Raw genomic sequence first — 21,150 nt, 5'->3', positions numbered from 1 at the left:
GCCGGGCCGGGCCGGGCCGGGCCGGGGGGGAGCTGTCATCCCCGCGCGGCGGCACCGCGGTGCCTGCACCGGCCCCGCCGCGGGTGGGGAGCCGGGAAAGCGAGGAGAGGAGCGAGGAAAGGCGATAAAAGCACAAGCGAGGGGGAAGGAAAAAGGAAAAAGAAGAAGGGAAAGGAGGGGAAAGGGGAAAGGGAAAAGGGATGTGAAAGGAGAGAGAAAAGCAAAGGATAAAGGAAAGAGGAAAGGAAAAGGAAAGTGCACAGGAAAAGAAAAGGAAGGGGAAAAGAGAAAAAGTAGAGGAAATAAAAAGGGAAAAGGAAAGGAAAAAAAGGAGAGAAAAGGGGAAAAGAAAGGGAAAAGGAAGGGAAAGAAAAAGGAAGGAGGAAGGAATTGGAAACAAGAGAGGAAAGGGAAAGGAAGGGAAATCGGAAAGGGAAAAGGAGAGGGAGAAAGAGAGGAAGGGAGAACAGAAAGGAGAGAAAAAGGAGAGGGAAGGGGAAAAGGCAAGGGGAAAGGAAAAGGAGAGGAGAGGGAAAAGAAAAGGAGAGGAGAGCAAAAGGAAAATGAGAGGGAAATGAAAAGGGAAAGCGACATTTTGGCTGGARCACTGCAAAGCTGCCTGGCCCTGCGCCCTGGGCCAGCCTGGCCCATTCTGCCCTGGCCCGGCCCGGGTGCACCCGCCTTGGCACACTGCCTGGGTGCTTGGGGAGGACGTGCACAACGTGGCTTGGCTGCCCGGCATGGGGACATGGCCAGTCCCTCATTGACCTGGGAGTCAGCCCCCCGGGATCTGCTGGCCTGTAGCCCTAGCCCCAGAGTGGTGAGCCCTAGCATAGAGTGGCCGGTGGCCCTCTGCCAAACCGGGGACACTGCAGAGAGGCTGGTCCTGTGTGTCCCCCTCTCACTGGGAAAATCCAACTCTGTGCCCTCTGGGAGGCAATGGGTGTCAGAGGGCCTCGGGTGGGAGGGATGACCTAAGGCAAAGGTTGTTTCCTCTCTGCTCTGTCCCCAGGCCTGGCCTGGGTGTCTCAGGGCTGGCAGGGAGGGTACAAGGCTGGGGGGAGCACACTGGCTACCCGGGCCAGCCGCGATCTAACCCTGCCTCTCCTCTCTGCCAGGGGCCCGTGTTGGAAGATCTAAGATGAAGTTATGGGATGTTGTGGCTGTCTGCGTGGTGCTGCTCAACACGGTCTCCACCTCGCCCCTGCCCACCGGTAAGACGCCTCCCGAGGGGCCCCCTTCAGTGCTAGAGGGGCCTGAAGACGATCTCTCCCCCATCAGCCTGCCGCCTCCCTATGCTGTGCACAGTGACTGTAAGAAACATTCCCCTTCATAGCCACCACTGTCTGTCTTGCTAAACTTGCTCCCCTTTGCCCAGGCCTCCGGGTGAGGAAAGGATCCCCCCTTTCCATTCCCACTTCTCCCCCAGCCAGGGCCACTGGCTCTGGCTGTAGCAGCTCCARGTCAAGTCATCTGCCAAAGCGTGGGGTGGGCTATCGCAGTGGCAGTGCCCTTCCCCTCCCCACCTCCAGCTCTACCTTCCAGGCAGTCATAAGATCCCTTTGGCTGAAAAACTCTGGAAGATGGGAAATTTAATTGTATGCTAAGGAACCAACAGGAGGATCAGGTACATCCACCTGACAACGCAGGCACAAAATCCTCCTTGCCCACCACCCTAATCTGTTCTCCATGCAAAGACTTGCCATTACAGTTAMTTACTGTCTGTAGAGGGCAGAAGTCCTGATCAAGATTGGGCTCCATGGTGTGAGGCATTGTACACATCCTGGAGTGCTGCTGCATTTCATTAAACCCTCCTTGAATACTTATTCTGAAATTAGTGTGTCCTCATGGAAATTTACAGAAGAATAACAGGAGAGGGGTTAGGAACTTGACGTAGACAAATCCACACGAACCAGATCGCAGTAAGACAGCTTACAATCCAGATGACAGATAATAATGCCTCTCTAATAATAGGTCTCCAACAATAGCAGATACAGCATTTTCACAGTGGTGAGTGATTGTTACATTAACACTGGTGGCTTTTTAAAGTAGGAGTTAAAATGACTCAATAAGTGCCAAATRCTCACATAAATTGTAGAGGTGTTCACCTAGCAAAGGCGAGAGTACAGTTCTGAGGTTGCTCCTTTTGGMCTTGCTCAGCCCTGTTTAGCTGTTGTGGGATGCAGAGAGCATCCAATAATTGGGATTTGTTTTTATCTGCTTACTTGGAGGCATGCTGGTTTTGTGTGGCTGCTACATCTCCAGCTACGGGCAGCACCGCTCCGGTTTGTCCAGAGTAGCAGGGCAACGATGCAGCTCAGAGGCGACTTGCGGGAGAATATCCATGTTGCAGTTTCTCTTTGCATCAGCTCTTCCTCATTCCTCTCCTCTGCTGTTTTTCTCCACACACATAAGTGCACATCTTGTGTCCTTCTGTATGTAGTCTCTTCTATTTCCTTTTCTCTCTCTCATTTTTCCCCTGTTGGAGTCCTTCCTAGGCTGACACCTCCCCTATTTCCAGCTGAGTCTCTGCAGTTCAGTGACTGACATCCCCTGTCATCCTTTCAGCACCTCATCATGGGGATATTGGCCAAAAGAGCTTCYGTCCAGGTCCCCAGCCTGCAGGGACTGCAGAGCCTTCATGACTCTGTGATCTTCAGCTCTAGAATGGGCTACAGGGAGGGGAAGGTACTTGGGCATTGAATGATGCTACAAGACYCAAAGTTGTGCTTTTTCAGGCAGCTGTGCCAGTCACCTTCACATAGACTTATTCAGCGCCATTTCCATGGGGAGAAGAGGATGTTAGGAAGCAAGTGGTAACTCATGCAAAAGCTGCAGGGTGAGAGAACATTAGAGCTCCATATTTCCAGGGCTAAAGTATTTCTACAACGTCCACTTTTGTCTTAAAACTTACCTTTGGAAATGTGGTTTTTCATAAGCTGTTTTCTGTGAGGCAACTCTAGGAGGCAAGTAGCAGTAGCAGTCTTGTCTATTCCTAGCATGAAAAACTTCTCAATATTTCCTTCTTTTTTGTGGATTGAGCAAATAAGAAGTGGGAAGAAAGACAACCTGTGTTTTCCCTGGGCTATGCTACTGTCAACAGAAAGCTTCTTCCAGAAATCCCTACTTCCAGTGAACAAACACGGTCTCTACCACGCAAGATGGGTCATAGGTTATCATCCAAGATAGTCATTTGAAGAAAAGCTGATGATTTGGTCTTGATCTCTTAACCATGCAGATCACAAATAGATGAGTCTGTCTGCAAGGGGAAAATAAGCAGTACTGTTCTTCACAATAGAAATGAAGGGAAACTCATGGAGTTTCTGTGATCTTTACACAACAGCAGTACAGTATCCATGCCCGAAAGTTAGAAACTCCTCTGTCAGCTAGACTGCCAAGTCTGATGAGTCAGGGGAGACTTGCAGAAGGGCAGCTGTATGAAAGCAGGGAAATACTTTGATTCACTTTTGTGCTGTTTTAGTTGATTTTGAAATGTGTGGTGTCTGGACCGCACTGTGGAAACACAGAGCTTACAAGGCTGGTCATATCTAGCCATGGAGCTGCTTTCCTCGCCAGGGCGGAACTTTGTTCCACAGTAACCACAGTCAGTGTATATGACATATCTGTTTCTCTCCATTTGGTGGCACACACCTTTCAACATAAGAAAGRGTTGGAAAAATGTACACAAAAGGCATCATGTCTACACTATGTAGACCTCCTCCTCCTCCTCCTTCTCTTCTTCCTCAGCAGCTTCTTCTACAAGCAGAGGGCAATGTGCCATGAGCACACATGCATGCTTACAGCATGTCAGCTGGTCTGCTAGTGGACATACTGTGTATTAATTTCTCTGTGTATACTGATGGTTGACAGCTTCACCAAACACCTTTGTGGGTGGCAGTTCCCAAAGTGGTGGAAGCTTTGTCACAGTTAGCCTGCATGAGCTCCTCTGCACAAGGCAGCRCATGGGTGCTGAGCACTGCTGGGTATTGCATGCTTTCCAAGGCAAGTGCACTGCTGTCTCTAGAGGGACCACACATGGGCTGAGTGCAGAGTAGCTAGTTCATGCTAAAGGATGCAGTATGCCTATTCCCATATAGCACGATTTTCTAATACTGTGCTGGGAATGGTGGTTAGTAGGGTTGCAAGATCAAGTCCAGCTTCTAAGGGCAGCCAAAYACCCTGCTGGAACATAGACCTGTCTTCTCAAGTCTTAGACGCTTTCATGTGTTCTCATTCAGTGGGATTGCTTTCTCTCTAAAGTTCCCTGAGGTCACCTGATGCTATTCCATCTCTTTCAAATTGGTCTGAAACCTGTCTTCATTCCAGATTATAGGCAAGGTCTTCGCCTCCCYGGCTGATCAGATGTAGTGTGTTGACCTTTGTTGTTCAGGTCAGTAATTAGAGATAGAAGAGAGCATTGACAACTGTAGGCTTCTGTGCTTTTTACTGGAACAGGCACGGATGACAGGAGCCTCCATACATGTAGTGCATTTGAGATGAATCCTCTGTTTCTAGGTGTTGCGGGCAACAGTGTTCATGGGACAGCTTGTTTCACAGGAAGAAGAGTAGCTATAGGGATTTGCAAAATCAGAAAACCTTTTCTCTGTTTTACTCATGCTACAGTCTGCAGAGGAAAGGATGTACTTAGCTGTAATAGCAACCACAATCAAAATGATTACAAATCACACTACCTACAGAGTAAGCCAGTAGTTGTGAAAGTGTGACAGTATAGATGGAGCCAGACACCAGGTTTGACTTATATGAGCCTCACAGTAAATACATTTTGTAACTGCTTGCCTCTGTATAACTACAGTCAACAGGTATATGAGTATCATAAGATGGCAGAGCATGACAGTCTCGTGATCAACAGTGGGCACCTTGAGTAAGAACTAGCAGTACGCATGTAAAAATAAATGGAAAATCTCACCTTAGGCATTTTCCTCCTGAAAGATGGAAAAGATGTTCCTCTGCCTTATAATGGCTGAGGAACTCCACAGCCACTGGATGGTGGTTTGCTGCTGGCACCCCTTTGGTATGATATACCATGACATGACATGCTATACATGCATTATAGCTCTGTAAAGATTTTTCATACCCCTGCTAAAGGATTATTCAATGTTAAGAAACTACTTTTAGCTGAAACATTTTCCATTAGGATGGAAGGTATCTAGAATAAACAGTTATATTATAGTGCTCTTTAAGGCAAAGTCAGTATTAAAGTGTAATTCCACATGAACATGTTTCTTTCTCTACAGTGTTTATTAGACTTGTTCAGTGTTAAGAACCAGAACTCTCATATTTCTGTCCAGGCTTTCCTCCTCAAAATACATACAGTGTAGCCTATGCGCATTAGTCTAAGACATCCATAAGCTACAGAGGTAACCTGCCCAYGCACAATTAATCCAGTGCCTCTTAGAGATATCCGATATAGTGAACAGAAGCCACATTGCACCATTTGATCTGTGTGTACACAGTAAAACTAGTGCATCCAGCCACTGTCAGAGTGCATGTGCATATGTCACAGCACCAGCCCTGTTTGCATGGGAACACCCAGGTTTTATTGGCATTCAGAGATCGCCAGATTCAAAGTCCTGTTTTTTTTTTTTTTTTTTTTTTTTTTGCGTGGACAAAAATCTAGAAAAAAAGAACAGGACATGTTTGGGGAAATCGAGAGCATGTAGCCCTGTCTAGACAGGTCCACAGTCTCAAATACATCTGTTGAATATATTCCCATGAAGGAGACATTCTGAGGMGTAAGATTGAAATAACTGAAATGCAAGAGAATATAGTTTTATTCTCATTTTAAAAGCTAGCCTTTGTTTGAAGTTATGTGTTTGACTCCTTCTAAGCTTAAGAACCTCAAAAATTTTCCAGCGGAAGCAGGGATCCTGTCAGATGTTTTTCAGATGTGGGTTGCTAGTTAACATATCTGAACATGCTTTTCTTAGTCACCTTTCAGAGGCCTCTTAAATGTAATTCAGAAATCCCCCTGCTAAGGGTCTGCAGACCACAAGCTGAAAACTCCCTCTCGGAGGCTGAGAATTTCAGCTGAGTAAATGACTGTTGATGAACGGATGGGGGACGCATTATTTCTCTGCTGGAATAGGATCCTCAAATTGATAGGTTGCAAAGTCTGTGCAAATTATACTGTTCCTGGCTAGGATTGCACAGAGTAGGTTTAAAATACATGGAGTTACAGAGTCTGAAAGGAGCCACTGGGGTCATCAAGTCCAACCCCTACAACTACAGATAATCGGGAAGAGGTATCTTAGTGCAAGTGTCCTGTCCTTATCCCCAGCACGCACTACTGCCAACTGCAACTTAAAACTTTTATGTAGGACAAAATCCACAAAACTCCAGGTGTTGAGGAATCTCATACTTCTGAAATAATAAGTTAATGACAAGTAATAAATAAGGAATACTAAATATTCCAGTCATAGCAATCTTCAGAATCATCAGACATTAAAAAGGCCGCTAACATATTACTGCTGGTAGAGTGGTTGGTACTGGAGATTGATCATTTTTAGCCAAAAAAAAAAAAAAGCTGTAGTTTTGGAAGAAGTAATGTATCAGAACAGTTTCAATGAATCTTGGCAACCAGGTCCTACTTACAAAGAGAAGAAAAATAAAATAAATAGGCTTGTATTAGGCAGGTACAAATAAAGCACTGAGTCACAAAATAGAGATTACAATATGCCTGGTTTTAAGATCAAAGTCAGAAAATGAATTATGTCAAAATTTTCAAATATCAGGATTTTTTTTAAGGAGTAAAGCMCCACTGTATGACTTAGCAGATATTTAACCTTTTGCCTTGGTCTGTATATAGTCGTACAACACTTACTTAAATTGAAACCAGCAAATACATTTCTTTGAAAYCAATGGGACTTGTACAAATGCTTAAATGATTGTTGAATACGAAGAAGCTTAGAAAGAAACAAATATTGAAATCAAAATACTTGTTTTTGTGCATCTGAGCCAGACTATGTTACTGCAGGTATACTGAAACTTCTCAGATAGCAATGATTTTTCAAGCGGACTCATCATACACTCTCCCACTCCAGCACTGCATAGGAATGTCTGGACCACCTCTGCTCCCATCCCAAGCATATAAGAATTCTTTGGTAAAAGCAGCAGTTACTTGCTTAGGAAATTCGTGCTGGGGAGGTACGGATCCCGCTTAAAAGCTGGGAAAGAGGCAGAGCTCTTCAGAGCCTGGCCATCTCTGAGCAGCCGCTGAGTGCTGTCTGAGGGACCATGGTTCCCATGTCCCGCTGGGAGATGTCCTACAGCATAGCACTGCCCCGCTGCCAAGGAGCGATTCTTACGAATGTTTTCCAAACTTGCATGTTAAAATTTTTGATACTGTTCCTAYTATAAAAAGGTTGAAATACAGTAACTGAAAGATGATAGAGGAATGTGCATTATTTATAGGTCATGTCAAAATCTGAKAGCAGCAGAGATTGCTACAGAAGGGTGCCAGTTATGACTTTGCCACAAGTGCTTTATATAGAGCAAGGCTCCGTTTCCCTGCCCCAGGGAACAGACTGTGATAGGGTCCCTTGCTGCTGCTTTGCTACCTACATTTGTTCCTTGGGGACCCCATAACATCCAAAGGGAGATCCAGTATATGAGTGTACTCAGTAGCCCCATAGCTTGCTTAGAATCAGCTGGAGTGACACTTGTGGTGTTATTTCTGTTAACTGCTCGTGTTAAGAGAGTTGGTGCTGAAGTGGAGCTGTGTGACCAATATGGGGTTTTGCTGGTGTCATGTGCAGGTTGGGCTGGTTTGCTTTTCTACCAGAAATCCTAAAGATAATTTCTTTGTAGTACCAACACTATTTCCTTCCTTAAAGTCTCAGAGTTGTGCTTGTTAGCTGGCTACATGGTTTGTTGTGARTAGAGGACCCAGAGTTCAGGTCCCAGTAATACATGTTCATTCAGGGGTCTCGCAAGGATGTGACAGAACCAAACATTCAGCACAAACCCAGGTCACTTAAGGAAGCTGGAGATTTATCTCGGTGTGGTGCGGATTTGGAGTGGTACAAGGCTGTAGTGAGGAGACGTGGTGCGCAACAAGGCAGGGATATGCTTTACTCAGGTCTGACTCCTGGTCCTTCACTAGCTTCAGGCAGGTCACTTGATTTCTTCCCTTTTACACAGCTTATGCTGTAAGTTTTTCAGATGCAGAGACTGTCTCATGTGTGTTTGAATATCCCATACATGTACATCCCATACACGTATTGGACATGCCCTGTACAATAAAGTCTTAGTGCAGGTTGGGTCCTGGCAGCTACTGCAGTAGCTGCAGTAAAATCTCAATAGTGACCTCTGAAAAGCTGTCTGCTCCTCAGCRGTTCAGAGCTGTTTTTCCAAAGCTCTGCATCATAAGAGAAATCATATCCCCTTGCTGCTTCTTTGCTGCTTGACTGCAAGATGAGACAGCCTTTTGCCACGCCAGAGCCTGGGGAGGTCAGAAGAGGTGCCTAGCTCTGGGTGCCAGTCAGGTTCTCCTGAAGTCAGGTGGGATTTTGTGAACAACTCCCACTTGAACRAGACGGAGAGCGAGAAACACTTGTGGACTGGTCAGCTTGCAAGGCAGCTTCCTGAACTTCACCCAGCTCACTGGCCTTGCTTTTTCCCCTGCTACCAGGCCATTTCCCCAACTTCCCACAATTACGATGGTCCTGTTGTTTCTCGTTTTCCTTCTTCTGGTGGGAACCAACAGAACGAGGTTTTCTGGGGAGACTCAGTTTCCCACCTGTGAGAAAGCAGGCAGAGGATGCGYGGGGAGACAGACGCTGGAAACACTGAGCGTAGCAATGAAAAATATGAAGTGCCATTGTCACCACTGTATGGTAAATGCCAGGGTTAGCTAGTGGGCTGCGAACTGAAAACTTGGCTGCTCCATTCGGAATAAGCTTTAACCCTGCAGATTTTTCCAGTACTGGCTTATTGTACTCGACATTGATGTAAATGGCTCAGGAGTCATACTCAGGGTTACTTAACACTGTACCTAGAGGAAAGACAAGTGACACTGGGGTGGGGGGGGGGGATCTGTTTCTAAGGGCTTTCTGAGTCCAAGGGGAGGATGCAGTGTTTCCTGGGGAGCTGGCAAGTCAGGGAGTAAGGCAATGAACCAGACCTGTATTAAACATTTAAAGGTGAGTTGACCSTGGTGTCTTTGATACTCCATTTCCTAATGAACACAGTCAACTAGTTTCTATTTCACTGTTAGCCTCACAGATTTTCATGCAACGCRAAGTCATTCTTCAGTAAGGTGATACTTCAATTGTTTAAATCCTGAAAACTTTTCGGTATAACTGTTTTTAACATCTACCCACTAGGCAAGTGTGTCTTCTGAGGATTTGGTTCAAAGCATGCATGAAAGGCTTGTTAATAAAAAAGTGTTTCATTTTCAATAAAATAAATGTTTCATCCCCATCTAAGTTGACACTTCTTTTTGCTTTACAAAGCAGGATGATCAGAACATGAGTGATTTTAAGCTTACTATGATCACACTTTCACAAACAGGTTACTCCAAGGGTTTGCTAGAATATGTCTTTGTGGTGTGAGAAAGAGAGATTCTGTGTTTGGATATGGCTTGTCCTCTATAAATATCTGAGGAACTTACTACAGAGAAAACTAAATATAAAATCAATCAATGAATAAATGATATAGCAGAGTCATCATCATAAATAGCAAAAGCTGAGGATGATTTACTGCAGTCATAATTAGACGCACAGTAGTTGTATATTTCCCAACAGTAAATGATATAAGATGAAACATCTTTGTGATTATAACTTTGGAGGAAATTTTGAAAATAACAGGAAAAGAAGAAATAAAAATGTTTTAGTTAAGAAGTGCTCTGCTTAAAACACTAGAACTGATTTTGCAGAAAGGGTCATTTGATCCTAACACAGATTTGGATCTGAAATTTCTAAATAGTACTTATCATTACAATGAGCTGGATTRACCCCCTTGATCTTTGAAATTAGACTTTAAACAAACATATGAATGCTGCTGTTTAAACTTCTTTCGAATTGAAAGACAGCTCTGTTTAAGTGAAATATTATCCTGGTAATTTTATTAAATGTTTGGCATGATATTTTGATGTGGTAGCTACATAGTCCCATGGATGTCTGTATTTAAAACTAAAATATAAAACAAAAATCTCATTTTGTCATTTTTAGTATGCCTTATGTGGTATTTACAACATCACTGTAACACAGGATATGCAAAATGCAAGTTGATACTGCAGTGACATAATTACATTTTTCCTGGATCAGTATACAAAACATTTTTCCAAGAGATACAAACAGTTTCTAATCACTTAAGATTTTGAGCTTTATGAGATAAAAAAATTTAAAAATTTATGTAAATCATTGTTTTGCAATTAATAGAATTTAAGTTTTTCTTGTAAACAGTGATAGACTGGATGCTCAGAAGAGTCTGCAGTTAGCCTTTTAAATCCATAATTAGGCAGCAAAATGAGGGACCATTTTTTTTTCAAAAGCTGAAGATCCATCTGTTCCCACTGAAATCAATTTGTGGTCAGGTTCAAACTGAGGGTTTCTTGCTCTACCATGCTGGGTTGCAGCCACTGCGGCTTTAAAAAAAATCTGTTGCTAGTGACATCAAAGGATTAGTTTTACAAAATGTAATTTTGATCACATTTGAACAGACAGAAATTTGTCCTTAATGGAAACTGTCTTCTTGAGAACATGACAAATTTGGTTTGGCTATTCATTGAGACCTATGTTATATAAAAGTTTTCTATGAACACTATATAATTTATTCTAAAAAGCAGAGGCATCAGATCCAGGTTTTGTTGGCACATGGTGTCTCTAATTAATTGGAAATGCAAAGGCAGGCTCCGGGGGTTTGCAGCGGAGAACATGCCCAGAGCAAGGCACGTTYCCCTGCGCACCACGAAGCAGAGCTCCGGGCGGCTCTCTGCACAGGTCGATGGTGAGCACTCAGCAGCGTCTGGCTGCAGAAGTGTGCGGCCGTACGTGTCAGTGGCTCTTGCAACACCCAGGGCACTGCACCCTCTGATGTGCACGTCAACGCTGCCGATCCCAGAGAGCAGTAACGGCGCGAGAACCTTATCTTGCATTCAAGAGGGAAGCCCTTAACCCAAAGTTTGGGTCACAAGTATGAGCTCAGTATGCCCTTGAAGTTCAGAATAGCAAGTAGAAGATAGATAGAAATATTCATATTTTTTAATGTCTCMTGACTTTTTTTTGTTTGAATTGTGGCTGTCTGGAGGTTGGTTGTTGACCAGCTCTGTTCCCAGCCTGGTCAGTATTCTGAATTCCTACCACGTTTTCACCAGTCCTGTGACATTTCATTCTTTCCTTCATTCCTTTCTTGATCTTGTGAGAAACTCCTGGCAGATCAAGAGCTGGTTCAGCTGCAGGTGGAAGGCGGAGAGGATGCTAAGAGGCAGACTAGCACACAGGTGGCCRTCCTAGCCTCCGTCCTTAGCCCCTGGTGCTGGTACTCCCAGCACCAGAAAGTTGACTGATCCCTGGTGACTGACTCTGCCTGTTTCTAGCTGGTGCTAGAAACATCACGTGCTTAGCATGGCACTAGAAGAGGGAGAATGGACAAGGGGAGCAGGAGAGATGAGACAACCAGGAGCCCAAYGTGTGCCCTTGCGGCAGCTCCAGCCAGTGCCCTGCCCCAGTCTACAGCCAGAGGGGTCCTGTGCAGAGGTAATTCAAAAACGTGGGTCTCCCTGGAAAGAGAGCGAGAGAGACGAGGGAAGAGGGAGCGGGGGGAAAGGGGGGGGGCAAGGGATGTAACATCATGGGAAGGAGAAGCCCAGCAGGCCAGTTTTCAGCATTAGCAGGATCTATGCTTGGAGGAGAGGCTTTCCCCAGGACAGAAACAAGGCAAGAGCAAGAGAGACTGCTCTGGAGMCATGGAAATGGGTCTGTCTTCCCCATCACAGGGAGGAACAGGTTGGTTCCTAATGTACTGTGAGCCTCAAGTGTRCTTTTTGATTTGAAACATGCATGCACCCACATGCAGGGTCCTCATATGTGCACCCTCAGGAGATTTTCTTTTTTTTTCCCCCAGGGAGTTCTCAAATTAGGAAACAACTTTCAAAAATATGATGTAAAACCCATAAGACTTTATGCCATTCTTGTGAGTGTTCATAGGACCATTTTGTAGCCGATTGGGTTGTCTTAAGGTCTCGGCCCCCCCCTTCCATGGTGGGGTCTATGAGGTCTTTTTCCATGCTGGACCTGCACTGGAAACTGTGAGTGAGATGATACCCAGAAGCCTGCTGCCTCCTGAAGGAGGATGTTACATTTCCTGTACATATGGTCCTTTCCCTTGGGGAKTACGTACTTTGAGGTGTATTGCACTCACATATGTATGTTTGAGCCAACGTGCACTAACCAGTACTGAGCGAGTGCTGTGGGCTATGCTGTGCTTTACTGTGCTGTACTATATTCTCCTTATTGGCTTCAGATTTTTAACTTCTAATTCCTCCACACTCTGGAGCTATGGGCAAGGGACTATGGCTCAGTACAGGTTGGTTTTTGTTTTGTTTTTTTAATACTACTCTTTTATTGCTATAGTATCTGAGCATTTTCTATTAGCACTTTGTACAGCTTCACTGGAATCTGACATGTGTTTGTTCATCCAGCTTTTCCACCAAAAGAAGTGTTGTCAGTAAATTTGTTTTGAAAAAAATATGTGTGTACATATATATATAAATATATAAATATATTTATATATGCATATGTGTGTATATGTGTATAAATATAACASAGACACACACCTCGGTGTGTTTTTATAAGTAGGGATAATAGTATRTGCTTTTCACTAGTGCCTGAAAGCCCCAAAGAAAGCTGCCTGCTGCACAGTCAAGTCAGTGCTGGTTCATACAATGCAATGTGTTAGAGAAGCGAAGCTGCCAGCTTGCTGACCTTCGTTCTGAGGCTATGAATGTTTTTAAAGTGGTGTTTGAGACACAGAGGAGAATGTGACTAAGTAAAACAGATCATGGTGCTCAATCAGTTGGCTTTATTCAGGTTACTTACCAGGATTTGATRCCAATGCAGCCCCTGTCGGTGCACTGATTTTTCCCCTGGCCTGTAGCTTAGCTAACTACCCSCCTTTACTCCCGGCAATTTCTTACCACAAGCGATGGCTCATCATCAGGTGGTGGCTGTGRTGCAGGGATGTCTCTCGGCATCCCAGCAGTACATCTACCAACTGTCTGTCAGACTGAGGCGGTCCTGCTGTCAGTCTTCTCCACCTTCCCTGCTGTCTATTAGCCTTTCATGGTCTTTAGTCCATGGTCAGTGGTTATTGCTTATTCATGTATGATTTCTATTGGTAGCTTTCTTAGCGCTCACCTTCAGTGTCTTGTTTCAACTTGTCACACTGTGCATTGCCTCTAGCATTTTTACTCATCCTTGGTTGCCCAGGGCCCCCTATCTCAGCAGTTTTTTTACAACTTTTTGTTTCAGTCCTTCAGGCTTTGCACCCATGCTTTTTGGACAACCARATATCCCTGCCGAGTCAAGATTGGCACCTTGTACTTCCCTGACCTGCAAGCCTGGCATAAGCTGCTAAATCAACTCACACTTCAACCCTGGCTCTTACGATTTCCTTCTAAGCCTTGCAAGCTACCCCTAGTGAATGTGTTTATAGTCAGATTGACAAATGCATTTTGTTAAGCAGCAAGGGATTATCACCAAGTCGCATCCCATCAACAGCATGAGTTCTAGCGCTTGAGTCCATGATTCAGTGGTTACCTGGTCTGGCTGATGCTTGGTGCTGCACCAGAAGCACAGGCCACTGTGTTGCATGTGTGTTGAAACTCAGCTTTGTGGGATTGTGTAACTGTTCAGAGTTGTACCAACCAGAGGCTGCTCGATGGCAGAGGCTGGAGGTTCCTCTCATATTGCTAAGTTACAAAAGCGAATTTGGGGCACATTGGCAGTCCAACTGGTAGGCAACCAAAAGTGCACTATTGTGTTGATGGTGACTAGCTTGGGTCTCCACAGATAGAGGATGTGGTTGCTTACAACGAGATGCAAAGACTCGCTGGGTAGCCTAATAATGCAACTGCCATTGTAGTTAACATCATGTATGTGCATAGTCCTGTAACATCGCATGTGGTCAGTTGTAAGTGGATGGATATTGGCAAGGGCCAGGAGATCCARTACATTTCACTGAGCAGGGACTCTGCACCCACTGTTCCCACAGATTTCCTAATGTCATCCATGTGTCTTGTGTCTCCTCCAGTGGTGTAGGCCACAAATACCAGGGGTTGCTTCAGGAGTGCTTTTGACAGATATGGATTCCCACGTGGGATATTTTCCCACACTCCTAAACTTTCCCTTTTTGGCCCAAGAGAATGAAAGTTGGCATTCATCATACTCCTTGAGCTGGCATCCCTCCCAGTTAGCCTCCCACGTGGCCTGATGATGGCATAGGCAAGATGCTGAGCAGGGATGCTCAGTTAGATCTGTTGGCCATTTACCCCCTCTTCAGGTCACACAGCGTCTGTGTGAGGTGTGAAGTTAGGGTCACCTGGAGTTGAGCACACACCTCATCCCATATAGCTTGGCATGCTTCTTGCACAAGTTATGTTAGAGCCCCAGAGAGATTAGTGGGGTGAGTTATGCTGCCTATTACCCTGCCTTCTGGTTGCGGCAAGTCTRTGTGTGTAAGCAGGGCTCCTCTAGTTAGGTACTCCATTAACTTCATTATTTGATCTAATTTTTTCCCTACTCCTGCCATATCCAATGCTGGCAGCTGCACACCTGTATCATAGGCTTCTTTTATGGTGTGTTCTACACCTTAAATGTCATAGGCACTCACAGAACAGAAGGCTCTTGGCAACTTTAGCTCCCTTGGTGCAGCCGGGGTAGTGATCATGCACAAACCAGGAGAGATGTCCTAATGGGCTCTGAGCAAGGGCACCTTCCATTACAAAGGCCTCTCCCCCTCTTTATCTAGCCTGCAGGGTGTACTCAGCTTCACTTGGGCAGGGCAGCACTTGGACCCTACAACTAGTGTTAGTAAACAGGGTAGACTCCTGCACATATCACTGTTGAGGGTTGGGGGTAACATTTTTGCACCTGAATTGCAAACAGTGTAAGCGGTATGTGCCTAGCTAGGTTGCTGTCTCTTAGAGTAACCCATAATTTCATTTCTCCATTCTTGAGTGGGGGAGGCTTACTTCCCTCACTGCACTACCACGGCAGTGGGCCTGGGATGAGTATATGGCTGAAGGGTTCAAACAAGAGTCTCCACGTATAGGTTTAGTTTCCCTGTAAAAATTTCCCATCCTCTTCCTGATGGTTAACTGTTGCATGGGTTTCACTAAACCCTAGTGGGTTCCCCCAGTGGTGGTTTTGCTCTCCACAGCAAGTACCCTTTGCATCACACTGTTGCCACAAGGTTGGTCCATGAGTGCGTGACAGAGGTGTGGGCTGGGGTAGTCACAACAGTATGAGTGGGTCAGGGCTCAGATGGGATAATGTGAAGGGAAGAGGGGAGAATGGTACAGCTAGAACAGTCTCACTTAGGGCCACATCCTTCTCCTACTGGGTTATAAGCTAAGAAACTCAGATTGCTACATGAGAAATCTAGAAACTACACAGTACTACTGCAGCAAGAACAAGTGCCTCCTTGYCAGTCGCATCTCCACCCATGCCTGTGCCAGGATCGAGCTTGTACTTCAGTGATGGGGGCTGTGGCTGCTCCTCTTGGGACATCTTGTTTGGTTGGGTCTAGCTCTTCCTGCTTTTAGGGACCATAGCCATCACTTGGATCTTGTGCAGTAGAACAATAATCATGTGGTGTAGGCACTCTGCTCTGCCTCGGAGCGGGACAGCGCAGCCAATGGACACATCTAGCCATGCTAGCCCTCCCTCCACTAGGTAAGGCTCATAGTGGGTATTTTGGTATGTGCTGTAGTGGTAATGATGGAGGAGTGGAAGAGGACTGCCTTATCACTAGTGTTACAGGACTATAGGGCTTGGTGCAGGGTCCTGCCTTGTTCTAGTCCCCTATAGCTGTATAGGTAGCAGCTGTCCCTCTGTTGTATATTTTTGTAGTCACTGATCTCAGAGACTGTTGCCTTTAGCAGCTACCGGTAAAAAAGGCAAGATTTATTTTTCTCTGGCCTAAATTCTACAGTTTATAGGATCCCTCTTCCCATGAATGACCCTTGTTAAGCAAACGTTTGAAATAATCTGCCTTCATCACTCTTACCAGTATGTGTTATTTTGCTGGAGTCACCCATCAGAAATTATGTACTTCTGATCCACTCCTATATTATCATGGAGAGAGGTCTCTTAGATGTGGCTGCTGCAGGGAAGGCTCCTTGCTGCTCCTTAAGCACATATGTACTGTGTTTCAGCAAGTTTTTGTGCTAACAGAGTTAACACCCCTCTGACCCCATCTCTTATATATTTGGTGCTTCTGTTGAGGATATAGAGGTGCCCCTTTGCTAGGCAATCAGAGGCAGATTTATATCTTCTTCTCTCCAGGTAACAGGGCCCATGCTATCACAGCTGGGCTGCGGGCGTTCGTTAGCTRGTCTCCTATAGGAAATCCTGTCTGTTGTAGTGCCCTGTCACAGCATGTACATCTTGTTCACATTCATCCAAAAGGGAGGAGTAACACCCGAAGGGAGCACTTCTTCCCCAGCTTGGTGCACCCTGGCCTGGGGTTGTGCTGCCCTCAGCTACCTGTAAGCAGCCTGATCTGACCACCCCCCGTTCTGSCGGTCAGAGCCTGCAGAGCTCTTTTAAACATCCTGAGAAACATCTGTTCAGATGTTTATATTTGCAGTTTCCCGTTTGTTTGAAGGTGTCCTAGAGATGGAGGCTCCCTCACACACACAGCTGAGTGCAGGGCAGAGCCTGTTATGTTGGTGGGCACTCAAGAGTGACGTACTGAGGCATGGAGTTGGAAAAGGCACATACACACAGGGTCCTGACACCCTGATCCTTCATTAAATTCTCTGCTTTCACTGAAGCGGATCACATAAGGAATTTAGTCTGTGGGAAGTTTTGAGATTTTAAAATGTGATTTTACTCCAAACTATGATGAAAAGTTGCAATCTCAGAACATTTCAGAAAAATGTGCTCAATTTCATCCTCCTTAAAGACTTTCATTCTGCCAGTGTCTAAACATGTCATTGACTTAATATATATACACCAAGTACAAAATGAAATAGGTATTTTAACTTTATAGAAAGAAAATGCATTAATAAATTTCCTGTGAGAGTTGACCTTATACTTCCATTCTGCCCTATTCCTACTCAATCTAATCAGCATCTTGTGACACAAAAATTCTGTGAGAAAATTTTCAAATGCACTAGGAATTATCCCCTAAAAGCATTAGAAAGACAGGCGTTCAGACAGGAATAATAGCTCAGCCTGGCACCTTAGGAAACTCCTTCTTTTGCCCTGCCCAAGAAACTTACTGATAGGTAGCTTTAGCAATAGTAATCACTGCAAGTTTAGGGACAAGAATTAACGATTAGAATCAGAGCAACGTATCAAGGAAACCTCATTCGCTTGCTGCTTTGCCAGGAAGTGCCTGTATAACCTCGCCACAGTCGGTTCATCCGCCCGTGGTTTTCTTTCCCTCAATTTTGACAGGACTCATTCAGTAYTGAAAGATGTGCCAGAATGCTATCAAGTGTAACCAGGAGACGCCTACACGGATACATATATATCTCATTACTTTGTTCCTAAATAAGTTTCCATTAGGAGCCAAACCATTCCATTATCCCTGATTTTGTGTGTTCTCTCTGAACCAATGGACAGGGTAGCTTGCATGCGTCCAAGTTTTTGAACCGCAAATTGATAAATTTCCCTTGATGACATTTGACAGATGACAAAACATTTTCTCTTTTTCCCAAACAGCTAATATGCCAGAGGATTATCCAGATCAGTTTGATGAGGTAGTGGACTTTATTCAAGCCACTATTAAAAGACTGAGGAGGTCACCAGATAAACAAACTCCAATTTTTTCTAGGCGGGAGAGAAATCGGCAAAATGCAGCCACAAACGTAGAGAATTCCAGCAAAAAGGGAAGGAAGAATCACAAGGGCAAAAATCGAGGATGTGTCTTAACAGAAATACATTTAAACGTGACTGACTTGGATTTGGGTTATGAAACCAAAGAAGAGCTAATTTTCCGGTATTGCAGTGGATCTTGTGATGCAGCCGAGACCACGTATGACAAAATTTTAAAAAATTTAACCAGAAAGAAAAAAATAGTCAATGACAAAGTGAGGCAAGCTTGTTGCAGACCCACAGCCTTTGATGATGACCTGTCATTTTTGGACGATAACTTGGTTTACCATATACTGAAAAAACATTCCGCAAAACGGTGTGGATGCGTCTGACTATTGTGCTTTGGAGATTGCTCCAGTATTGCATTCCTGCTACAATGCAAAGAGAGGGACCAAGGTTCCCAAGGAAACATCTGCTCGGAACGGAGAAAAGAGGACCAAGAACGCAGAACAAGTGGTCATGAGAGCTCAGTGGGGCATGAGGCAGAGTAGAAAAACGGAGGCTCTTTAAGTCCGGTCGGAAAGTAAATAAAGGCTCAGGTGGCGTTCCCGACGGTTGGATGGCATGTGCACTCTCTTTCCTGTTTGACACAGTCTGCCATCGGTGAGACTTGGATCCATGAGGAACGTGCTTAAAAACACAACCCTTCACTGCCCTGTTGTGTTGTAGCTTTCACCGTCCGTCCTGGGAGCTTGCCCAAGGAGCAAGCTTGCTCATCAGCTGTGCCATCAGCTTCGCTATTGCTCATCGGAGCACTTAGGACAACTTTTAAATTATAGTAAGATTAATCTCATAAGAAAGGTGATATCAGGCAAATATCAAAGCTCATAGGCTCAAGGTCTCTAGGGCCGGTGTCAACAGAAAGCAAAACAGTTCCACTTACTGGTTAAGTCTGGTTATTTCCATCTCATATTTCTTCAGAACAACCAAGTGTAGGATTTCATTCTTCTGCTACCTATAAAAAGAAGTTGAGTTTTTAAGCACTTCTTCCTACTAAAGTAAGAGAAATCCTAAGTCCTGGCCTACACGAAACATGTTTCTTTTGGTTTACAAAGGACTGATGTCACTTACAGAACTACATTTATATCTGGTCATTGTGAGTGAGCAGAGACTACTTGATGCAATGCATCCGTTCAGAGACATAAATATACAGAAGATATTTATTGAGATTAAGTTATTGTTATTTATTACAGTCAGTAATGAGTCTCCTTTCCTTATTTATTAAAGTTTCTTTTCAAAGGTGCCAAAGTAGAAGGTGCTTGGAAGATACAGAGAGACAATTAAGTTGGGAACAACGGTCCATGCTTTTGAAAGTATTAACTTGAATGCAAAAAATCACTTACTTTACCTTTTTTTCTTTTAAACAAAATCCTGGTTATGTTCACAAAATGTAGTACCAAAGTCTGCAGCCCTTCCTCTTGTTCACTGATACTTTTGAAAATCACTACAGTCATATATGTAGAGGAGCAAAAAGGGCTCTGCCTGAGTGAGGGTCATAGAACTTCGCTCATCATTAGCAATTCGTTAGAAAAATTAATTCGAGTCATATTTTAAATGTAGCCACATTCTTTTCACACTTTTTGCCAGCTGACCTCATATAAATATTGACAAATGGAAATTAATCACATTTATAATTTTTTGTTATATTTATTTAAGCTTTCCCTTCCGTATTTCCATATAGGAAAGGTTAAATCCCTCTTATTAGTTAGTCCTGGATTTAATATAACCTGCAAGTAAACAATAGCGTTAAATAACCAATGTGTTGTTCGATTTGCAGAAACATTACAGGATCGTACCCGCACAGAAGAGCAGTCTGAGTTTCTTTCTAGAACATTTCTTTACGACGAGGGAGGTTATACGGCAAAGGCGTTCATATCTAACCCTTAGTGCAAGCTGTCCTGCTGGAGATTTCTTTCCTGAAGGACAGCAGCAGTGCAGGTCACTAGACATACCTGATAACTGAAGTGAAGCATCAACTCCCACAAAAGGAATAGGAAAATGATTCCTGCTGAAAAACAAAAATGTTGTCCCCAGCTTTTAAGTCATTCASACAATGTTCATTTTCCTTTCGTCCGGGGCCCTCCAGGCACCACAGTGGAAGGGTCTGGTCATCAGAAAGTCCACAACGCACACAGAAAGACACACCACATGTAAGAAACACAATTCAGCCCCGACCCCCGCTGCTYTCCGGGGCCGATGGGCGGCACCGAGCCAGCCTGCCCGCCGCCACCCGAGGCGCAGAGCGCCCCGTCTCGCACCGCGACCGGCCCGCGTAGCCTCTGTGCGGGACAGGACGTGGCAAGCCTAGCGGCACCGCCAGCATCTGCAGACCTTGCATAGAAAAACCCTGCCAAGCCTGGGCATGGCTGCACTGCTGGGCAGGTTGGTAGAGCGCAGCAGTCAGAGATATGCTTTCGCTTCCCTGAATATAGCACTGGTTGTTAAAAACTTGCTCCCGAGCTTTTTTCTGTGCAGCTTGAAGGGGCTGCAATCATAGCAGGTCACTATGTTCAAAATACAAAAGGGTAAAGTTTGTGATTTTTTTTTTTTAGACCTATTGAAAACAGGAGTGTGCTTCTCTGGAGTTTTTTACTTCACCTACAATTTATGTCTCAGTCATTTGTGTTAATCAACCAAAGTTCTCTACAGACTTTATTTTTGTACAATATTCATTTTATAACTTTTTACAAAATAAATCTCGTTTCTATTGTTACCTGGCTGTTGCTTGTGCTTCTTCCCCATTCCACCGCTTTGGAGCTGTAACATCTCCCTGTTGCCAGTCCACGTGGGATAGTGCTGGAGGAGCAGTGGAGCTTTCCTCTCCCGTCTCGCCCCTGCTTTAACATGCGTCAGAGCCGTCTGTAGCTCCTTAGCGAAACGTACATTATTGGGCAATGTGACTGCAGAGAAGTGACTCTGACGTACACGGTAAGCAGTGGCACAGCAAGACAGCCAGTGGCAGGCTTGAACCCTGGTGTCACTTRAGCTGTCCCTTGCCCCGCCAGGCTCAGCAGCTATGCAGTGGCCTTGACTATGCACAGATGCAATTCCACCCCTCGGAAGTGATTTGCCTTTTGCTTTTGCA

General features: G+C 44.7%; 1 protein-coding gene across 3 annotated transcripts in view; it reads left to right on the top strand.

The window, feature by feature from the left end:
• Positions 1-18,983, top strand: part of GDNF (glial cell derived neurotrophic factor) — a 20,968-nt gene extending 1,985 nt beyond the window's left edge. For 2 of the 3 annotated variants that reach the window (XM_085326340.1, XM_085326341.1), the window contains exons 2-3: positions 1,119-1,313; positions 17,913-18,983. In XM_085326340.1, the coding sequence (XP_085182466.1) occupies positions 1,142-1,313; positions 17,913-18,397 (657 nt within the window). In that variant the 5' untranslated portion in view covers positions 1,119-1,141 and the 3' untranslated portion in view covers positions 18,398-18,983. The remainder of the gene's footprint in view (positions 1-1,118; positions 1,314-17,912) is intronic. The other variant, XM_085326343.1, reaches the window with a different exon arrangement.
• Positions 18,984-21,150: the final 2,167 nt, after the last annotated feature.

This window comes from Rhea americana, unplaced genomic scaffold (genome assembly GCF_003343005.1).
Source record: "Rhea americana isolate MKP2758 unplaced genomic scaffold, rheAme1 scaffold_13, whole genome shotgun sequence".
Lineage (NCBI taxonomy): Eukaryota > Metazoa > Chordata > Aves > Rheiformes > Rheidae > Rhea > Rhea americana.
This window is presented reverse-complemented; position numbering and strand designations above follow the sequence as displayed.